General features: G+C 45.7%; 1 protein-coding gene across 6 annotated transcripts in view; it reads left to right on the top strand.

Annotated features, from left to right (window-relative positions):
- The window catches only part of MYO1D (myosin ID), a 279,486-nt gene that overhangs the window by 69,448 nt on the left and 192,140 nt on the right, over positions 1–17,898 (top strand). For all 6 annotated transcript variants that reach the window (XM_084804344.1, XM_084804343.1, XM_084804340.1 and 3 more), the window contains 3 exons: positions 4,754–4,824; positions 8,362–8,436; positions 8,527–8,659. In XM_084804344.1, the coding sequence (XP_084660470.1) occupies positions 4,754–4,824; positions 8,362–8,436; positions 8,527–8,659 (279 nt within the window). The remainder of the gene's footprint in view (positions 1–4,753; positions 4,825–8,361; positions 8,437–8,526; positions 8,660–17,898) is intronic.

Raw genomic sequence — 17,898 nt, 5'->3', positions numbered from 1 at the left:
AATAAGATTGTTTGGACTGATGAAACCAAGATTAACTTGTACCAGAATGATGGGAAGAGAAAAGTATGGAGAAGGAAAGGAACAGCTCAAGATCCAAAGCATACCACATCATCTGTCAAACATGGTGGAGGCAGTGTGATGGCATGGGCATGTATGGCTGCCAATGGAACTGGGTCACTGGTGTTTATTGATGACCTGACTGCTGATAAAAGCAGCAGGATGAATTCTGAAGTGTATAGTGCTATATATTCTGCTCAGATTGAGCCGAATGCTGCCAAACTGATAGGACGCTGCTTCATATGGCAGATGGACAATGACCCAAAACAGACAGCAAAAGCTACCCAAGAGTTTCTCAAGGCAAAGAAGTGGGGTGTTCTTCAATGGCCACGCCAGTCACCTGATCTCAACCCAATAGAGCATGCTTTTCACTTACTGAAGACGAGACTGAAGGCAGAAAGACCCACAAACAAGCAGCAGCTGAAGGCAGCTGCAGTGAAGACCTGGCAAAGCATCTCGAGGGAGAACACTCAGCATTTGGTCATGTCCATGAGTTCCAGACTTCAGGCAGTCATTGACTGCAAAGGATTTTCATCCAGGTATTAAAGGCTATCCTTAAGTTTGAAATGATGTTGGTTTGTTAATTACTTATGAGCCACCAATGATGGGGGTGTATGTCTGCCACTGGCTGTCCTTCCTGAATGGTTAGTGCCCCACTTTTGTCCAACCCCTTGAATTACAGCTGGAAGTCCTGACTTCGCCCCCATCTGGGTGTGTTTCCTTCCAACTTCAGTGTGGTGGTGTACAGAGGTCAACTGCCAAAACAGTTATCCTTGTTCCAATATTTCTGGCCCTGACTGTATGTCGGTTCTTAAAGGGAGTTGCCTTCAATCTGGCCCAAAATTGAACCTAAACTGGGTTTCAAATGTCCCGTGGGCTCATTTTGTGGGCTCATCTTTTGAACTAAAGTCCGCCTCTGAGACCTCACTCTAAATACAACTTTTCTGGTTGCTTTTGTTGCAAAGTAAATTTTGTCCAACCACACTTAAGACAGAAGCAGTAGAAAACTTCAAATAGGACCTTTTACTTAACATTATGAGGCATTTTTGTGTTACAAATGAAGCACGTAAAGTCAAGCCAGCTCCAGAAGGACTCGTGGAAGTGATTAGGTGTAGCTTCGTAACGGAGTGTTCAGCATTGCATTGGAGATGCAAACAAAATGGCTTGCCTTGTTCAACCGCTTTTGGTAACTCTCAAGTCAGTGGATGTGACAGTCTCATACTCCTCCTTAGCACTGCCCATCTCATCCCCTGATGCAGCAGCGGGTGCTCAAGATCCCCCCCCCCGAGGATTTGGGTCAATTTTCAGACCAGATCATTCAAATGGCTCAATCTTTGGGACTGGGAATTCAACAACCTGTCTCCAGAATCAAGGATCCGGTGTTAGATGTCGTCCATACTGAGACAGCTGCCCCAGCAGTGATTTCACTTCTTCCAGCACTGTGTCACATCATCCAACAATCTTGGAAAGTCCCATCTTCAATGCATCCCACATCCTTGAGGTTGGAAAGCATGTATCGCATCCAGGAAAAGGATGTGGCATTGCTTTTTATGCACCGTGCACCCAACTCTCATCATAAAGGCCTCTTAGGAAAAGTTTAGAAGAGCACGCACATCACTAGCAAACAAGGAGGGGTGATGCCTGGGCTTGATGGGCAGGTCGGTTTATTCATTGGGTGCTCTGGGCCCAGGCGGCTTTGTCCCACTACCAATTGTTTTTATGGGGAAAAGTGGGAAAACTGTTTGAAAATCTTCCAGAGGACAAAACCTGGGTTGGGTTTCTCGGGGTGAGACGATGCACCCCTCCCGCCAGGAGATCCACACTTCCCGGCACCAAGTTGGGTGCGATGCTGAGGCCGTGATCGGTGCAGTAGCTCTGAGACACGTTCTTGGCTGAAGACTGCTGGTTTGGCTGAGGTCTGCTCAGGCTGATCTCCTGTTGAGGACCACCCTTTTCATAGGTGGGGGTTATTCAGATTGAAGACCAGCAAGGCCGTGGACTCTGTGCAAAAAGCAAAGAACATGGCATATTGGGCTTGGTCAGCCACCTACTCAGTGCAAACAACGTCAGTGGTCTCATCCATCTTCGTTTCTGTACCAACACCCACAATCTGGAGCTGGGCAGGCTTTCAGACATCCAACTTCCGTGCTGAAGAAGCAGTATTCAGCAGCCAGCTTTCATAGCCTTCGTAGGAGGGGCAACAGTGGCAACAAACACCATCTTCGACTCTCCCCCCTTTTGTCTTCATCCCTCTGCTCTTTGTCCCACCTTCAGAACTCACATGATTCCTTTTGGCCAGTCTGGGTGAACATTACATTGGATTCTTGGGTCCTCTCCATCATTCAGAGGGACTACAGAGTTTGACGCCCTTCCTTCTCTCGCTATTTTCTGGCTGAAGCCCCTTTGCCTGTGCTCTAAGCCAAGGTGGAAACGCTGTTGGCGAAGAGGGAAATAGAATGTGTACCATCAACTCACCTCCACAATGGCTTCTACTCTCGGTACTTCATGGTACCAAAGAGAGATGTATGACTTCATCTGATCCTGGATCTCCAGGATATCAATTCCATTATACCCAAGAGGTTCCTCATGGTAATGCTGGCATAAATCCTCCCACTACTGTCCAACGGAGACTGGTTCACATCAGTCGGTATGAATAAATGCTTACTTTCACATCACTATTGAGAGGACCTGCCAACACTTCATCCACTTCGCCATTGGTACCGATGCATACCAGTTTTTTGTGTTTCCCTTCAGACTTACCACAGCACCAAGGGTCTTTACAAAGTGCATGGCAGTTGTGAGCGCCTTCTTGAGAGTCCAAGGGGTAGCGATCTACCCTTACCTCAATGATTGGCTGCTGGTAGCTTCAACCAGGTAGGGGCTCCTTTGGTTGATTCACATGACTTGTGGATTTTTTGACACTCTTGGGCTCTACATAAATGTGGAGAAGTCAAACTTGGTTCCAGCGCAAAAGCTCCAGTTCATTGGAGTGCTACTTGACTCGGAAGTCGATCAGGTGTTCCTTCCATGGGACTGGTCTCTAATTATTCTGGTGGAGGAACTGATCACCAAGAATCATCCAGTGTCTCCTAGGATTGATGGCTGTGATGACATCAGTTGTGCTGTACTCCCGTCTTCACATGGGGACACTGCAAAATTGGTTTAAATGCGCTTTCAATCCCAGGCAGGATACACAATGTACCATCCTTCGAATTCCCTGGAGGGCGAAAGACACTTTGAACTGGTGGACCAAAAGCACCAGCTTGTTACGAGACATGCCATTTCTTCAGCCACCTCCATCTTGCGTACTGATGATGGGTGCATCTCTCTTGGGATGGGGAGCCTGCTGAGGGACATTGACAGTGCAAGGCCAGTGGCTGGCCATGGAAGAAACAGAACGCGTCAGTCTGCTGGAGTCGATGGCCATCAGCAAGGGTCTCAGAGCCCATTCAGCGTTTAGACTCCCCATTGTCTGGATGTTTGAGCAATTTTGGATGCAGTCTTAGGCAAAACAGTGCTGTCAGCACTGTTGCCATGGGCACCTGCCCCTTCTCTGGCAAGTTAGCTTGCTATGCTACCCAAATACGTAATGCACAGAGACCACAAAGAAGGAGGACATGTTGCTTACCTGCAACTGTCATTTTTTGAGCGGTCATCTGTGCAGTCACACAACCCACCCATCGTCTCCTCTGCAAACACTCACTTGCTCCTCCTGTTCTTTTTGGGCAGCTGTGGCAATCTGGGGAAACTGAGCTAACAGGCCACAGCCACGCCCCTTGAGCATGTGTAGTAGGGTGGACGGGATGGCCTTCCCACCTAAAATCTCAGCTCTGAAGATTCCTGTATGTGGCTCTGTTCAGGTGTGAGTCCATGCCCACTTAAAGAACTACAGTTACAGGTAAGCAACCTGTCCTCCTTCCTTTTTAACAGTGTAACTGGTTTACTAGGAAGGGAAAGCAATTAATTGCCTATGAACCCATTTCCACTTGAGTTACTTGGTGATGGCTGGCTATGCGATGCCGTCACTTAGCTTTATGTGGTCACCATTTTCCATGAAAACAGGTGCTTTGTAAACTTCATATCCGTCTATTCATTTGGTGATGGACTTCAGGTTGCCTGTGTATTTGATTGCAACATTTTGCAAATGAATAAAGACAGGAACAGATGGCACTCGTGACCCAAAGTTCTTCTTTCTCTGGGAGTTTCTATTAATATAAAGGAACAGTATCCCTGAGACTGAAAGAAAAAGTGGGTTTGTCTTGTAGATTCCCAGTCTGTAGATTCCCTCACATGACAACAGCGCTGGGAAAGAGGCGTTCCATAGCCACACCTGCAGGTGCAGCAACGGCTGCGGACTCCACCCAAGTCTGGAGCAGAAAAGCAGCTTTGTCGTGTACGTTGAGCGGTGAGCGGTGAGCACTCACAAGCGCCATGTTGCACAGTGAACCCCCACTCAGGAGCTGGCATGTGGTGCGGACCTGGCAAGCCCGGGCTATGCAAGGTTGAACTCTTGCATAACCCAGGCTCACTGGGTTTGCACAGTACAACAACCCCCAAGTAGGGGCTGCATATTCAAAATGGAGGCTGCACATGTCCCGTAAATAACCCATGGTGGGCTGTCATGTCATGCGACCAGCCCCTAAGAGTTTTCAGTTACTGCATTTTAACAGTGACCTCTTAAACATTTGTTTTTCAGCTTTGTGCCATGGACAAAAACTTGGAATTTGACAGAGATTTTCGGATTAAACACTACGCTGGAGATGTTATGTAAGTGTGGTGCTTGCATGTGCTGCTCTGGTACCTTTTAATACATTTTTATCACACTCTTTTTCTTTGTTCTCTGTGTATACTGTTTTATGGCCCAGAGTACTAGTCTTTATTTCCTTTTGCTTTTTGCAAAGCCCAGGGAAACTGAAGTCTGAACAGATTTTACTTTTGCATTGTTTGGCTGGTGGTTTTGTATGCTATGCCATAAAAAAAACCTAGACTCTGTACCCAGATAAAATTACGCAAAGTTCTCCCCCCCCCCGCCCACCCCATTTCCTGCTTTTATTGTTCCATAGGCATTATCTCTTCTGAGCCCAAATACATTATTTGTGGTCATTTTTTATAGGGCCATGTTCAGGCAGGATAAAATGGCTATTGCTTAGTGGGGTAGTACTTTATTTGCTCTCAAAAGATCCAAGATTAAATTCCCAGCATTTCCAGTTTAAAGTGTCTTGGCTGTAGGGTTGGGAAAGACCTCTGCTCAGATCTTGGCGAGTGACTGATAGTGTAGACCAGGGGTCCCCAACGCAGTGCCCACGAGCACCTCCTATGGTGCCCGTGAAAGGCCCCCCAACATGGTTCCTGTGGGCACCTGAAATTGTATTATTATTATTTTCCTTTTAAAAAAATATACATACATGGATTTGTGTGAAATGCATACAGCTTTCTAGCAGTGATACATAAGCTTCAACAAAAGTGGACCAAATACCCAAATAGGTATCCGTTCAAGCTAGCATATATATGCCCTGTGTTCAAGCTGAAAGTGTTGTAATGGCCTCAATCTGTTGTATTATATGAGATGAGTGTTTATCCTTCCAATGTTGTAATGTTAGTCTTTTAGCTGTCAAAAGTGTGCAGAGAATCCATTTACGCTGATCATTTGTTAATTTCCATGAATCAGATAAATAGTTTAAAAGAGTGTGTACATCAGTGAATATTAAAGACTGTTCCAGTACAGAATTTTTCTGTGTAATAACCTCCTCCCCCAAAAGAAGCATCTACTGGACATTGCCAAAAGGTATGTTTAAAAGGAGCATTAGCTGTATTGCACCACCCGCAATTAGCTGAATTAGACAATCCATTATTAAAGGGAGGTTGTGGTGTCCAACAGACATGAAACAATTTTTTTTGCTGAATAAGACACAGCCTAAGATCCATAGATGCGACAGGTAGATGCCAAAGCAGCGACCCACTGATTAGGCATTTTTGTGGTGGTGCCCACAGCAGTTTCTCAAATTCCCAAATGTGCCGATGGGTCCAAAAAGGTTGGGGACCCCTGGTGTAGACAATATTGGACTAGATGGACCATTGGTCTGACTTTGTCGGGGCAGCTTCCTATGATTGTATGTTTTGCATATGTGAAATGGGGCAAAACGTACCTTAACCTGTATCTGTCACACCTTGTTCCTGTTAAGTGCTCCACTTGTAGGGCTTTTTTTTTACTGGAAAAGCTTGAATTTGATATATAACTTTCCATTATTGGTCTGGGTGGAAGTCTTGCACTATTCCTCTGTGACCACAGAACCACCTTCCAACTTTTCCTTATCGGAGCTTTAAAAAAAACTCTTCTTAAAATGTTGAATTTGTTTTATTGCACCTGTATACATAATTACCTGGGCACCTTGCTAATTCCTCTTACTAACTTCTTTCTGAGTAGACGTTAAGCCCTTCCATAATTCCCAGAGCCATTTGTTTCACCCTTCTGTCTTAATAATTTTTCTTCGTGGGGGAGTTTCCTTGGCATGTTAACATATTGCTGCAGCAGTGCAGTTGTTCCACTGTGTTTGGCTACACTCCCAGAGGAAGCACACGTGAGAGAGAAGCCTGTGTAGATAAGTACGGGACAGGAAGAGACCACCAGCAGCTATATGGGGTAGCACAATTCGAGAGGTGCTTGCTGAGCTGTACGCAAGGGAAGGGGCCTCCCTGCTTCAGACAGAGTGAGCTCTGAACATGCTGACTGCATCCCATACCTGAAAGCAGCATCACGGAAGGCTCTGGAGCGCACGTGTGGTCTGCGCAGGAACACCATTAGGCAACGGCAAACTTTGGATTTGCCCTGAATACAAGGGCTTTCCCGGGAATGGCTTTTCTATCATGGTGCACCATGTCGCTGTACAGTACCAAGAGAACTGGGGATACTGGTCATTCTATAAGTGTCTGTTATGTCATCTGTGGTAAGGAGATAACAGCATATACAGCAGATCTGTATATTCCACCATTAATCTTTAGTTTAGGATTTTTTAAATAGAGAGCTTTTTGAATGTTCAAATAATTTCATCATATAATCTCACTAATTCTTAAAACCCCCTGCAAGATAGGTTGGTGATGGCCCCATATAGCTGTCTTGAGGACTTCGCTGAGCCATGTGGTGGGATATACTTTTAGAAAATGAAATAAAGAATATTGCACATTTGGGGAGGGACTGAGGTGAAGAAAATAGGGGTTTCGTTAAGGCTGCCCAGTAAGTCCATGGCTATGAGATTTCTGTCAGAGGTTTCCTACCTCACAGTTCACAGTCTTCGCCTCCTGTTTCAGCTGCTCTCCAGCTGAAAAAAACTGAGCTGCAGCAATGATGCTGGTGAAGAGAACTTGTGTTGCTGCTGGGTGAAAACTCAGGCAGGACAGCAACTGTTGCTAAGAAATTTCCGAACAAGAAAACACACAACTAACTGCTACTAGTGTTAACCATGTCTGGTATTGCAACCTATGAGAGGAGAAAAGGGGAGGGGGAGTTTCTGCAGATAGTGCTCTTATCTCTGGTGGCATCCTTAACCACTGTGTATGAAGTACGGAGAGGGTTCAGAGGAGGGCAACAAAAATGATCAGGGGACTGGAAACAAAGCCCTATGAAGAGAGATTGAAAGAACTGGGCATGTTTAGCCTTGAGAAGAGAAGACTGAGGGGAGATATGTTAGCGCTCTTCAAGTACTTGAAAGGTTGTCACAGAGAGGAAGGCCAGGATCTCTTCTTGATCATCCCAGAGTGCAGGACACGGAATAATGGGCTCAAGTGACAGGAAGCCAGATTCCGGCTGAACATCATGAAAAACATCCTGACTGTTAGAGCAATACGACAATGGAACCAATTACCTGGGGAGGTGGTGGGCTCTCCCACACTGGAGACATTCAAGACGAGGCTGGTCAGCCATCTGTCGGGGTTGCTGTGACTTGGATTCCTGCATTGAGCAGGGGGTTGGACTTGATGGCCTTGTAGGCCCCTTCCAAGCCTACTATTCTGTGATTCTAAGTACACTTACTAACTTCTGACTTAAACCACTGGAAGTGTGTAGGCTACCAGGGAAGAGTAAACCTCTGGTGCTGTTACTTCACTGCTTAGCAGTCTGTATGGGGTCACAGTATTGATAATCACTTTATGTGAGACCACTGTGGCTTCCTCAGTTCTAGACATGGGAACATCTCTTTTTCAGAGTGCCCAGCTGTTAATTGTGAACCTTGGCTACTGGGCAATATAGAAATCTAATTGTGTTGCTGAAAGTTCAGTGCGATTAACTTTTCTTTGTCTCTTGTTTACCAGCTACTCAGTCACTGGATTTATTGATAAAAACAAGGACACTTTATTTCAAGATTTCAAACGGCTGATGTATAACAGGTAAGAGTAAAGCTCTAACTATCCATGTTTCTTTTTCCTGAGAGCTGGCCAGATATTACTGATCTTTTAATTATTTCCCTGTTTTCATAGCTCCAACCTTGTGCTGAAAAAGATGTGGCCAGAAGGCAAACTGAGCATCACAGAGGTGACTAAGCGACCACTGACTGCCGCTACCCTTTTCAAGAACTCAATGATTGCTTTAGTGGACAACTTGGCATCTAAGGTAAAAAGTTTGTTTAATTAAAATGTGGCCAACTGTATATATTTTAATGATTATCAGTACTCTTCTAGTCAATGAAGTCTTCGGCTTCTAAACAATAACAGCTATGTAGAATTTCTATTGCACATTTTGTGTTAAAAGTACTAGATGGTGCTTATTTTATCCATCCTCGTGCCAGCACTGAGGCTGCTCACTATTGACCCTGTTTTTGCAAATTGGAAAACTGAGGCTGAGAGACTAGCCCAGCATTTTCTAGATGTTTAATCTCTAAAGAGAGGTGCTGGATGTAAAACGTGCCTGGAAACCACTGTTACCTGGAACCATTATTTAACACATTGCAGTGCTGAACCATGACAATCTAGATAGATTTCAGGGCTGAGCTCTAGCTTAGAGAAACACTGACCATCTCCATTGGGCCACTCTCTTAATACATTAGTAGATTTTAATATTGAGAACTAGTCCTGCTTGCAGGGTAGAGATGTTTTCTGCAGACACAATGAATGCTGGGAGGCTTTAAAAACGTTAATGTTCACAAATTGGGATTTATTTTAGCTGATCTTAATAGACTGCTTGGAGGCTACTACCTGGTGGGAGAAATGCAGCTGTTGAGGAGAAATATAGGTCAGTAGGTTAAAAAGAAAATACTGCAGCATAAGCTTTTTCAGTAAGAGATGAAAACTGGGATTATGCCACGGGAGGACTTCATTTGAACAATCTGATGAGAAGTGAGCTTGTATTAAATTGTTGTTGTTGTTGTTCAGTCGTTAAGTCATGTCTGACTCTTTGTGACCCCGTGGACCATAGCATGCCAGGCCTTCCTGTCCTGCGCTCTCTCCCGGAGTCTGCTCAAGTCCATATTCATTGCATCGGTGATGCTATCGAGCCATCTTATCCTCTGCCGTCCCCTTCTCCTTTTGCCTTCAATCTTTCCCAGCATCAGGGTCTTTTCCAGGGAGTTTTCTCTTCGCATTAGGTGGCCAAAATATTTGAGCTTCAGCTTCAGTCTCTGTCCTTCCAATGAGCAGTCAGGGTGATTTCCTTTAGGATTGACTGATTGGACCTCCTTGCAGTCCAGGGGACTCGTAAGAGTCTTCTCCAGCACCACAGTTCGAAAGCATCGATTCTTCGGTGCTCAGCCTTCCTTATAGTCCAGCTCTCACAGCCATACATTGCTACTGGGAAAACCATAGCTTTGATTATATGAACTTTTGTCAGCAAGGTGATGTCTCTGCTTCTTACTAGGCTGTCTAGGTTGGCCATAGCTTTCCTCCCAAGGAGCAAGCGTCTTTTAATTTCATGGCTACAGTCACCATCTGCGGTGATCTTGGAGCCCAAGAAAATAAAATCTGTCACTGCTTCCATTTCTTCTCCTTCTATATGCCAGGAAGTGATGGGGCCAGATGCTATGATTTTAGTTTTTTTAATGTTGAGTTTCAAACCAGCTTTTGCACTCTCCACTTTCACCCTCAACAAGAGGCTCTTTAGATCCTCTTCGCTTTCTGCCATTAGGGTGGTATCGTCTGCGTATCTGAAGTTGTTGATAATTCTCCCGGCAATCTTAATTCCGACCTGTGATTAGGGATGTACAAAAGTCACTTACCTTTTCGCAGGGGTGCGTCGCGGTGGGGGGGAGGCGCTTCGCTTCTCCCCCCGAAGTTCAGGTGGGGGGGGAGGCGTCCCGCCTCGCCCGGCCGAAATTCAGGCCGAGGGGGGAGGCTTCCCGCCTCGCCTGGCCGAAATTCAGGCTGGGGAGAAGCGCCCCGTCTCCCCGGCCGCGAAACAAAAAGTAAAAAAAACCCAAAACCCCCGTGATAGGCTACGTAACGATTAACGTAGCCTATCACGGCTAGATTTCCAAAGTCAGCCGTGATAGGCTACGTAAATCATTACTTAGCCTATCTCGGGTGACTTAAAATCATTTGCGTTCCTTATTTGGTCCCGGTAGTCTACGTAAAGATTTGAATATACAAAGATTTGATTATGGGCGCCGCCATTTGCGTTCCTTATTTGGTCCCGGTAGTCTACGTAAAGATTTGAATATACAAAGATTTGATTATGGGCGCCGCCATTTGCGTTCCTTATTTGGTCCCGGTAGTCTACGTAAAGATTTGAATATACAAAGATTTGATTATGGGTGCCGCCATTTGCGTTCCTTATTTGGTCCTGGTTGTCTACGTAAAGATTTACGTAGACTACGGGGTAGTCTACGTGAATCTTTATGTAGACTACCGGGACCAAATAAGGAACGCAAATGGCGGCGCCCATAGGGCGCCGCCATTTGCGTACGCGCTTTTTTCTTTTTCCCCAAAGTCACCCGTGATAGGCTACGTAACGATTAACGTAGCCTATCACGGGGGGTTGGGGTTTTTTTACACTTTACTTTGTAATGGCGGCGATGGCAGCCGGTCGGAAGACCGGCTGCTGCCCCCGCCCCCGCCCCCGACGAAAGGGCAACGAACCGCTGCCGGGACCCGCCGCCGGGAGGGACATTTGCCAAAGTTAAGTCCCATCCCGGGGGGGGTGGCGGAGGGGTAGCAGAGAATTTCACCGCCGATTTCGGGGGGCCGAATGCGTTGGCGCTCGGCCCCCCGAAGATTTGGGGAGAAATTCTCCGCCATCCCTACCTGTGATTCATCCAACCTGGCATTTCTCATGATGTACTCTGCATATAAGTTAAATAAGCAGGGCGACAATATACAGCCTTGTCGTACTCCTTTCCCAATTTTGAACCAATTGGTTGTTCCATGTCCGGTTCTTAACTGTTGCTTCTTGACCCTCGTACAGGTTTCTCAGGAGACAGGTAAGGTGGTCTGGTACTCCCATCTCTTGAAGAATTTGCCACAGTTTGTTGTGATCCACACAATCAAAGGCTTTAGCGTAGTCAATGAGGCAGAAATAGACGTTTTTCTGGAATTCTCTTGCTTTCTCCATGATCCAGCAAATGTTGGCGATTTGATCTCTAGTTCCTCTGCCTCTTCGAAACCGCGCTTGTACTTCCGGTAGTTCTAGGGATGTACGAAAGTTCCGCCACGGATCTCGGGGAGGCTGAATGCCAGCGCATTCGGCCCCCCGAAATCGGTGGCGGAACGGCCTGCCCCCCCGCCCCCCACCGGGACGGGACTTACCTTTGGCGGATCTTCCTGCTGGCGGCGGCTCCGGCAGCGGTGCGGCGGTGGCAGCGGCCGGTCTTCCGGCCAGCCGCCGCCGCCGCCATTTCCAGGTTAAAAAAAAAACAAAAACAAAAAAACGTGATAGGCTGCGTAAAGATTTATGTAGCCTATCACGGCTAGATTTTAAAAAAACACCGTGATAGGCTACGTAAATGTTTATGTAGCCTATCATGGTTGACTTAAAAAAGAAAAACAAAAACGCACATACGCAAATGGCGGCGGCCATGGCCTCCGCCATTTGCGTACACGCGTTCGTTTGTTTGTTTTTAAATCAGCCATGATAGGCTACGTAAACCTTTACGTAGCCTATCACGGCTGACTGCAGGGACGCAAACGGCGGCGGCTATGGCCGCCGCCATTTGCGTCCCTGCTAGCCAGCAGCTGGATGTCTGGCTGCTGGCGGAGTTGGCCGGCGGCTCCACAGAATTGCTGCGGAGCACAGCCAGCTGGCCAGGATTCCGGGGGGAGAGGAACGGAGCGCCTCCCCCCCAGCGAGGATTCTGTGGGGAGGGACAGAACACCTCCCCCCCCACCATCAGCATAATCCCCGAAAGGTAAGTGATTTTCGTGCATCCCTAGACCGTAATTCTTGGTTCACATACTGCTGAAGCCTAGCTTGTAAGATTTTGAGCATCACCTTGCTGGCATGTGAAATGAGCACAATTGTACGGTAGTTTGAACACTCTTTGGCGTTGCCCTTCTTTGGAACTGGAATGTAAACTGACCTTTTCCAGTCTTGTGGCCATTGTTGAGTGTTCCAAATTTGTTGGCATATTGAGTGCAGCACTTTAACAGCATCATCTTTTAGGATTTTAAATAGCTCAGCTGGAATACTGTCATCTCCGCTAGCTTTGTTGTTACTAAAGCTTCCTAAGGCCCACTTGACTTCACTCTCTAGGATGTCCAGCTCAAGTTCAGTCACCGCACTGTCATGGCTATCATCAAGGACATTAAGATCTTTCCTGTATAGTTCTTCTGTGTATTCTTTCCACCTCTTCTTAATCTCATCTGCTTCTGTTAGGTCCCTGCCTTCTTTGTCCTTTATCATGCCCGTCTTTGCACAAAACGTTCCCTTGGTATCTCCGATTTTCTTGAAGAGATCTCTAGTCTTTCCCATTCTGTTGTTTTCCTCGATTTCTTTGCATTGTTCATTTAAGAAGGCCTTCTTGTCTCTCCTTGCTATTCTCTGGAACTCTGCATTCAGTTGGATATATCTTCCCCTTTCTCCCTTGCTTTTCGCTTCCCTTCTTTCCTCAGCTACTTGTAAAGCCTCATCAGACAGCCACTTTGCTTTCTTGCATTTCTTTTTCTTTGGGATGGATTGAATTGCTGCTTCCTGAACAATGTGACAGACCTCCATCCATAGTTCCTCAGGCACTCTGTCTATCAGGTCTAATCCCTTAAATCTATTTGTCGCCTCCACTGTATATTCATAAGGGATATGATTTAGGTCATACCTGAATGGTTTAGTGGTTTTCCCTACGTTCTTCAATTTAAGCCGAAATTTTGCAAGAAGCAGCTCATGATCTGAGCCACAGTCAGCTCCAGGTCTTGTTTTTACTAACTGTATAGAGCTTCTCCATCTTTGGCTGCAAAGGACATAATCAATCTGATCTCGATATTGACTTTCTGGTGATGTCCATGTGTAGAGTTGCCTCTTGTGCTTTGTATTAAATGGCTTGTTCCAAATACTCTTGGATCCCCCTTAAACTTCACAAGATGACTTAGACAAGACAATGGGCTGCCTCCCACATGGTAGTCCCCAGCAGTCCCTGTTGACCATATCAGGGTGCTAGTCTGTATGGAGCAATGCAGTGTGTGAATGGGCTTTATGTGGGTTAACAGTCTCTTCATAGCCCAGTCTTCCCCAACTTCCAGCCTCATGCAATTAAAGATTCTTCCCTAGCACAGTTAACCTCTTAATCTCTGTCTCTGGAGTACAGAATCTATAAGAATTCTGAGACGTGTTAGCTATCTGCTCTTGCTATATTAGTTCTGAGGCTAGGCTAATTTTCCCTTCTGTGCTCTAAATTTGACAGTCTGAGACCACAGTGATATAGGCCCATGCTGCATGCCCTGTCATCTGAATTACGGGTTCCTTGGCATGGGGCAGAGTGCCCTGTGATTGGCTGCAGAGGTCGCAAATGGATCCATTTCAGTCAGGGTTCTGGCCAGGTTCACTGCAGTGGTTTTGCTCCTGGAGTGCTGTCTTCAGGAGGTGGTGCTTGGGAGTTATTGCTGAGCCCCAGCATGGGGTTCCACAGCAGTGGGTTTTGTCCCCCATGCTGTTTAACATCTACATTGAACAGGGTCATCCAGGGTTTTGGCCTTTTTGGTAGCAGACCCTGATGGTGGAATGTGCTGTCTAGTGAGGTCCACCTGGCGCCAACATTGCCACATTTTCAAATGTGTCCGATTTTGTTGCACTGTGGCAATTACAAGTGTTAAAATGAGGAAATCATGATGTGCAGACCAAGGCAAAATGCTCTGTGAAACAGGGAGAAGGTCCAGAGTACATTAGGTCTTCTAAGAGGACATCTTGTCACATGGCACGAAGCAGAGATTCTCTTGTGTCAAGTGGTATGTCCAGCCTTTTCTTTTAATGAAGAAGACTCCCCCACAGCAGCACGGCGCGGTTCAGCTTGGCTCAGGGAAACCTTAGGAACTTCACAGTTGTCGAGCTGGTGAGTCAAAGGAATGGGCTGTAAGTGGGCTGTGGGGTGGGGGAGGGCTTGGGTTGCCTTAAACGCTGTTTTATGAGGGAGGTCTAATGCGTGCTAAACAGCCAAACACGCTGTTAAAAACTATCCAGTGTGGAATAGCATAATGTTGTTGTCGTCATCTTTTTTAGTGAGATTATGCTTTTCTAAAGCTTAGAAGCCTTTATTCTGTTTTACAGAAATGATTGAAAATGGTTGGAAGGTTTCAGGTCAGAAAGAGGAAAGAGTTTAATAATCAGCTGATGCTGTTAATGGTTCCCTGTCAGTATCTGTAATTGTTGACTGGATATTTTCACCTAGGTTCTCTAACTTACCTTTACGCTTCCCCCTTCTCCCCACAAATCTGTGGAGCATGTAATACAGTGAAGACTCTATAGTAATGGAAAACTAATGGGCTTGGATCTCAGCCCCCCCCCCCCCCCCGCCCTCAGATAAGGAGCCAGCAGCAGAGTCCTCTTCAGAGCAGAGAGCAGTTCTGACTCGGAAGCGTCTGTAAGAGATGAAAACTGATTTGGCTGATTACCCTGCCAAATCCCTACCTTGAGCAGAGCTTGGGAATGCTGCACAAGCTGACTCCATATCTGAATTGCTCTGATAACCTTTGAGCTGAAGAATGGACTATTAATTTTTTGTAGTATCACTCTGGCTCCAGGTTCAGGACCTCCTACAGATGTGAGTTTGGACACATTACTGAGCAGCTTGTACAGATCTCAGATTTTTCCTAACCACAGTCCATTTGTCTATAGTTTTTCTTGGTTTCTTTCCCTATTCTCTGTGATTAAAGTGGACAATTGTTTTTCTAAAATGTCGTTTTGGGGCTCCTTTACTCAATTGGGACAAAGCACGCCACTTGGTTGGGTGGAAGAAGCTTGTGTTCCCATACTGCCTGACACTGGGTATGTACCCATCATGACTAGTAGCCATTGATAGCTTTATTCTTCATGAATTTGTCGAATCCCCTTTGAAACCCATCCAGATTGGTGGCCCTCACTGCATCTTGTGCTAGTGAATTCCATAGTCTATGTGAAGAAGTCCTTCCTTTTATCTGTCCTGGATCTCCCACCATTCTAGTATTATGAGAGAGGGCAAAAAAGTCTCCCTATCCGCTTCCTCCACACCAGGCATAGTTTTGTACACTGCTGTCATGTCTCCCTTTACTTGCCTTTCATTGTAACCTTTCGTCATAGGGGAGTTGCTCTGATAATTTTGGTTTCCCTTTTCTCACCTTTTCTGACTCTATAATATCCTTTTTGATGAGCGTTGACCAGAACTATGCACAGTATTCCAAGTGGGGTTGCACCGTAGATTTGTATAAGGGCAGTATGGTATTGGCATTTTTTCTGATTCCTTTCCTTTATGCCTAACACAGAATTTGCCTTTTTCATAGCAGCCACACACTTGGTCAATATTTTCATTGAACTGTCCACCACAACTGCTGCTAGATTGGATCCCATCAGCATATATATGAAGTTAGGATTTCCCCCCCAAATAGGCATCACTTTACACTTGCTTACATTGAACCGCATTAACCATTTTAATGCCCATTCTCCCAGTCTGGAGAGATCCTTTTGGAGCTCTTCACAATCCATTTTTGTTTTAACCACCATAAATAATATGATGTCATTAGCAAACCTGGCCACCTCGTTCACTCCTAACTCCAGATCATTTATGAGCAAGTTAAAAAGCACTGATCCTTGTGGGATCCCACTGTTTACGTCTCTCCACTGCAAGAATTGACCATTTATTCCTGATCTCTGCTTTCTGTTCTTTAACCAGTTTCTGATCCATAAGAGGCCTGTTATGCCATGACTGCTAAGTTTGCTCAGGAGTCTTTTGTGAGGGACTTTTTCAAAAGCCTTTTGGAAGTCCAAGTAGACAATGTCTACTGGATCACCCCTGTCCACACACTTGTTGACACTCTTAAAGACTTCTAAAGGGTTAGTGAGTCAGGACCTCCTTTTTGGAGGCCATATTGATTCTTCTTCAGCAGGATTTGTTCTTCTGTATGCTTGAGAACTTTATCTTTAATAATGCTTTCCAACAGTTTACCTGGAACAGATGTAAAGCTAACCAGCCTGTAATTTCCTGGCTCCCCCTGGTTCCTTTTTAAAATTTGGTATTACATTGCCCATTCTTTTTTGTGGTCTCTGTGACTAGAAGGAAAAGGATACATGCAGTGAAGGCAGAGATTAATGTCATGCTTGCCTTTCTCCGGGCTGCATTGGAATAGAATCTGCACCTTGACCCTCCGCAAAGGCAAGTATCAACTTTTCTCCTGGCCTCTTCAAAGCTGCCCATTCCTTTTTGACTCGGCCACCTCAGCTATTCTGAAGAAGTTCTTAACACTTCCGGCTTCGTGGCACAGCTCCACCAATCTAGTGTACAACAACACCTGGAAGGCTTTTCTTTCCTGCTGCCATAGCTTGAGTAGAATACCAGGGGAGAATTACCTGTCAGGGGTCTTGGAATTTTTCCAGGTGGGTCTGCTAAGGAGCTCAGTACCAGCAATGCCAGGTTGTACCTCTGAATAGTGTATTGAACTGCGGCATCATGCCTGATTATAGAAGGTTGTACTATAGAAGGTTGTACTAGGAGGTTATAGAAGGTTGTACCTCTGAATATTGTCTTGAACAAAGGAGTCCTTTGCTACTCATCCCCATGTGAAGAGTTTCTGAAGGGGTGAGCAATTTTTAATCCTCCTGTTATTCATAGATTTCCTACATGGAATTTGAATTGAGTGCTTAAGGCCCTTATGGGCTCTCCCTTTGAAATCCTAGCCACTTGCTCTCTTAAGATCTTTCATTTTGCCCTAAACCAGTCTATCCCCAGGAAGAGGCTTGGCACAAGTTGGATGTGTGTACGGCCTTCAGTTTCTACGTAGATAGGACAGCTACCGTTAGGCAGGTGGAAACCTTATTTGTTTCACATCAAGTGGTTCCTTGGGCAAGAAGGTCTCTTCTTCTACCACTTCCAGGTGGCCAAGAGAGTGTATTATCCTGATTTATCAATCTCTGGGGAAGTTTCCCCCTTTGGGGAATATAACTCCATCCCTCAGAGAGGCATCCACTATAGCCAATCAGTGGAAAGTGTTTCGAAAAGATCTGACCCGCTTGACTTCCCCTTTCAACTTCCCTTTTACCAGTTCCTTCTTTTGATAAAAGTTTCCTCTTCTGACGTCAAATGTGACTGTGTTGGACTTCTTTGGCAATTTCCCACTTACATGTACATTAAATCTGATAGCACTGTGGGGTCACTGTTTCCAGTTGATTCAAAAATACTCACAGCTCATAAGTCCTGGGCAGCACCTCTTAGAATTTTGTCCAAGGTCACTTCCCCTCTATTCAGTTCCACA

Source organism: Heloderma suspectum, chromosome 6 (assembly GCF_057233095.1).
Source record: "Heloderma suspectum isolate Gila_16-S chromosome 6, 16-S_ref, whole genome shotgun sequence".
Lineage (NCBI taxonomy): Eukaryota > Metazoa > Chordata > Lepidosauria > Squamata > Helodermatidae > Heloderma > Heloderma suspectum.
Note: the sequence above shows the minus strand (reverse complement) of the source record. Positions and strands in the feature narration are given on the sequence as shown.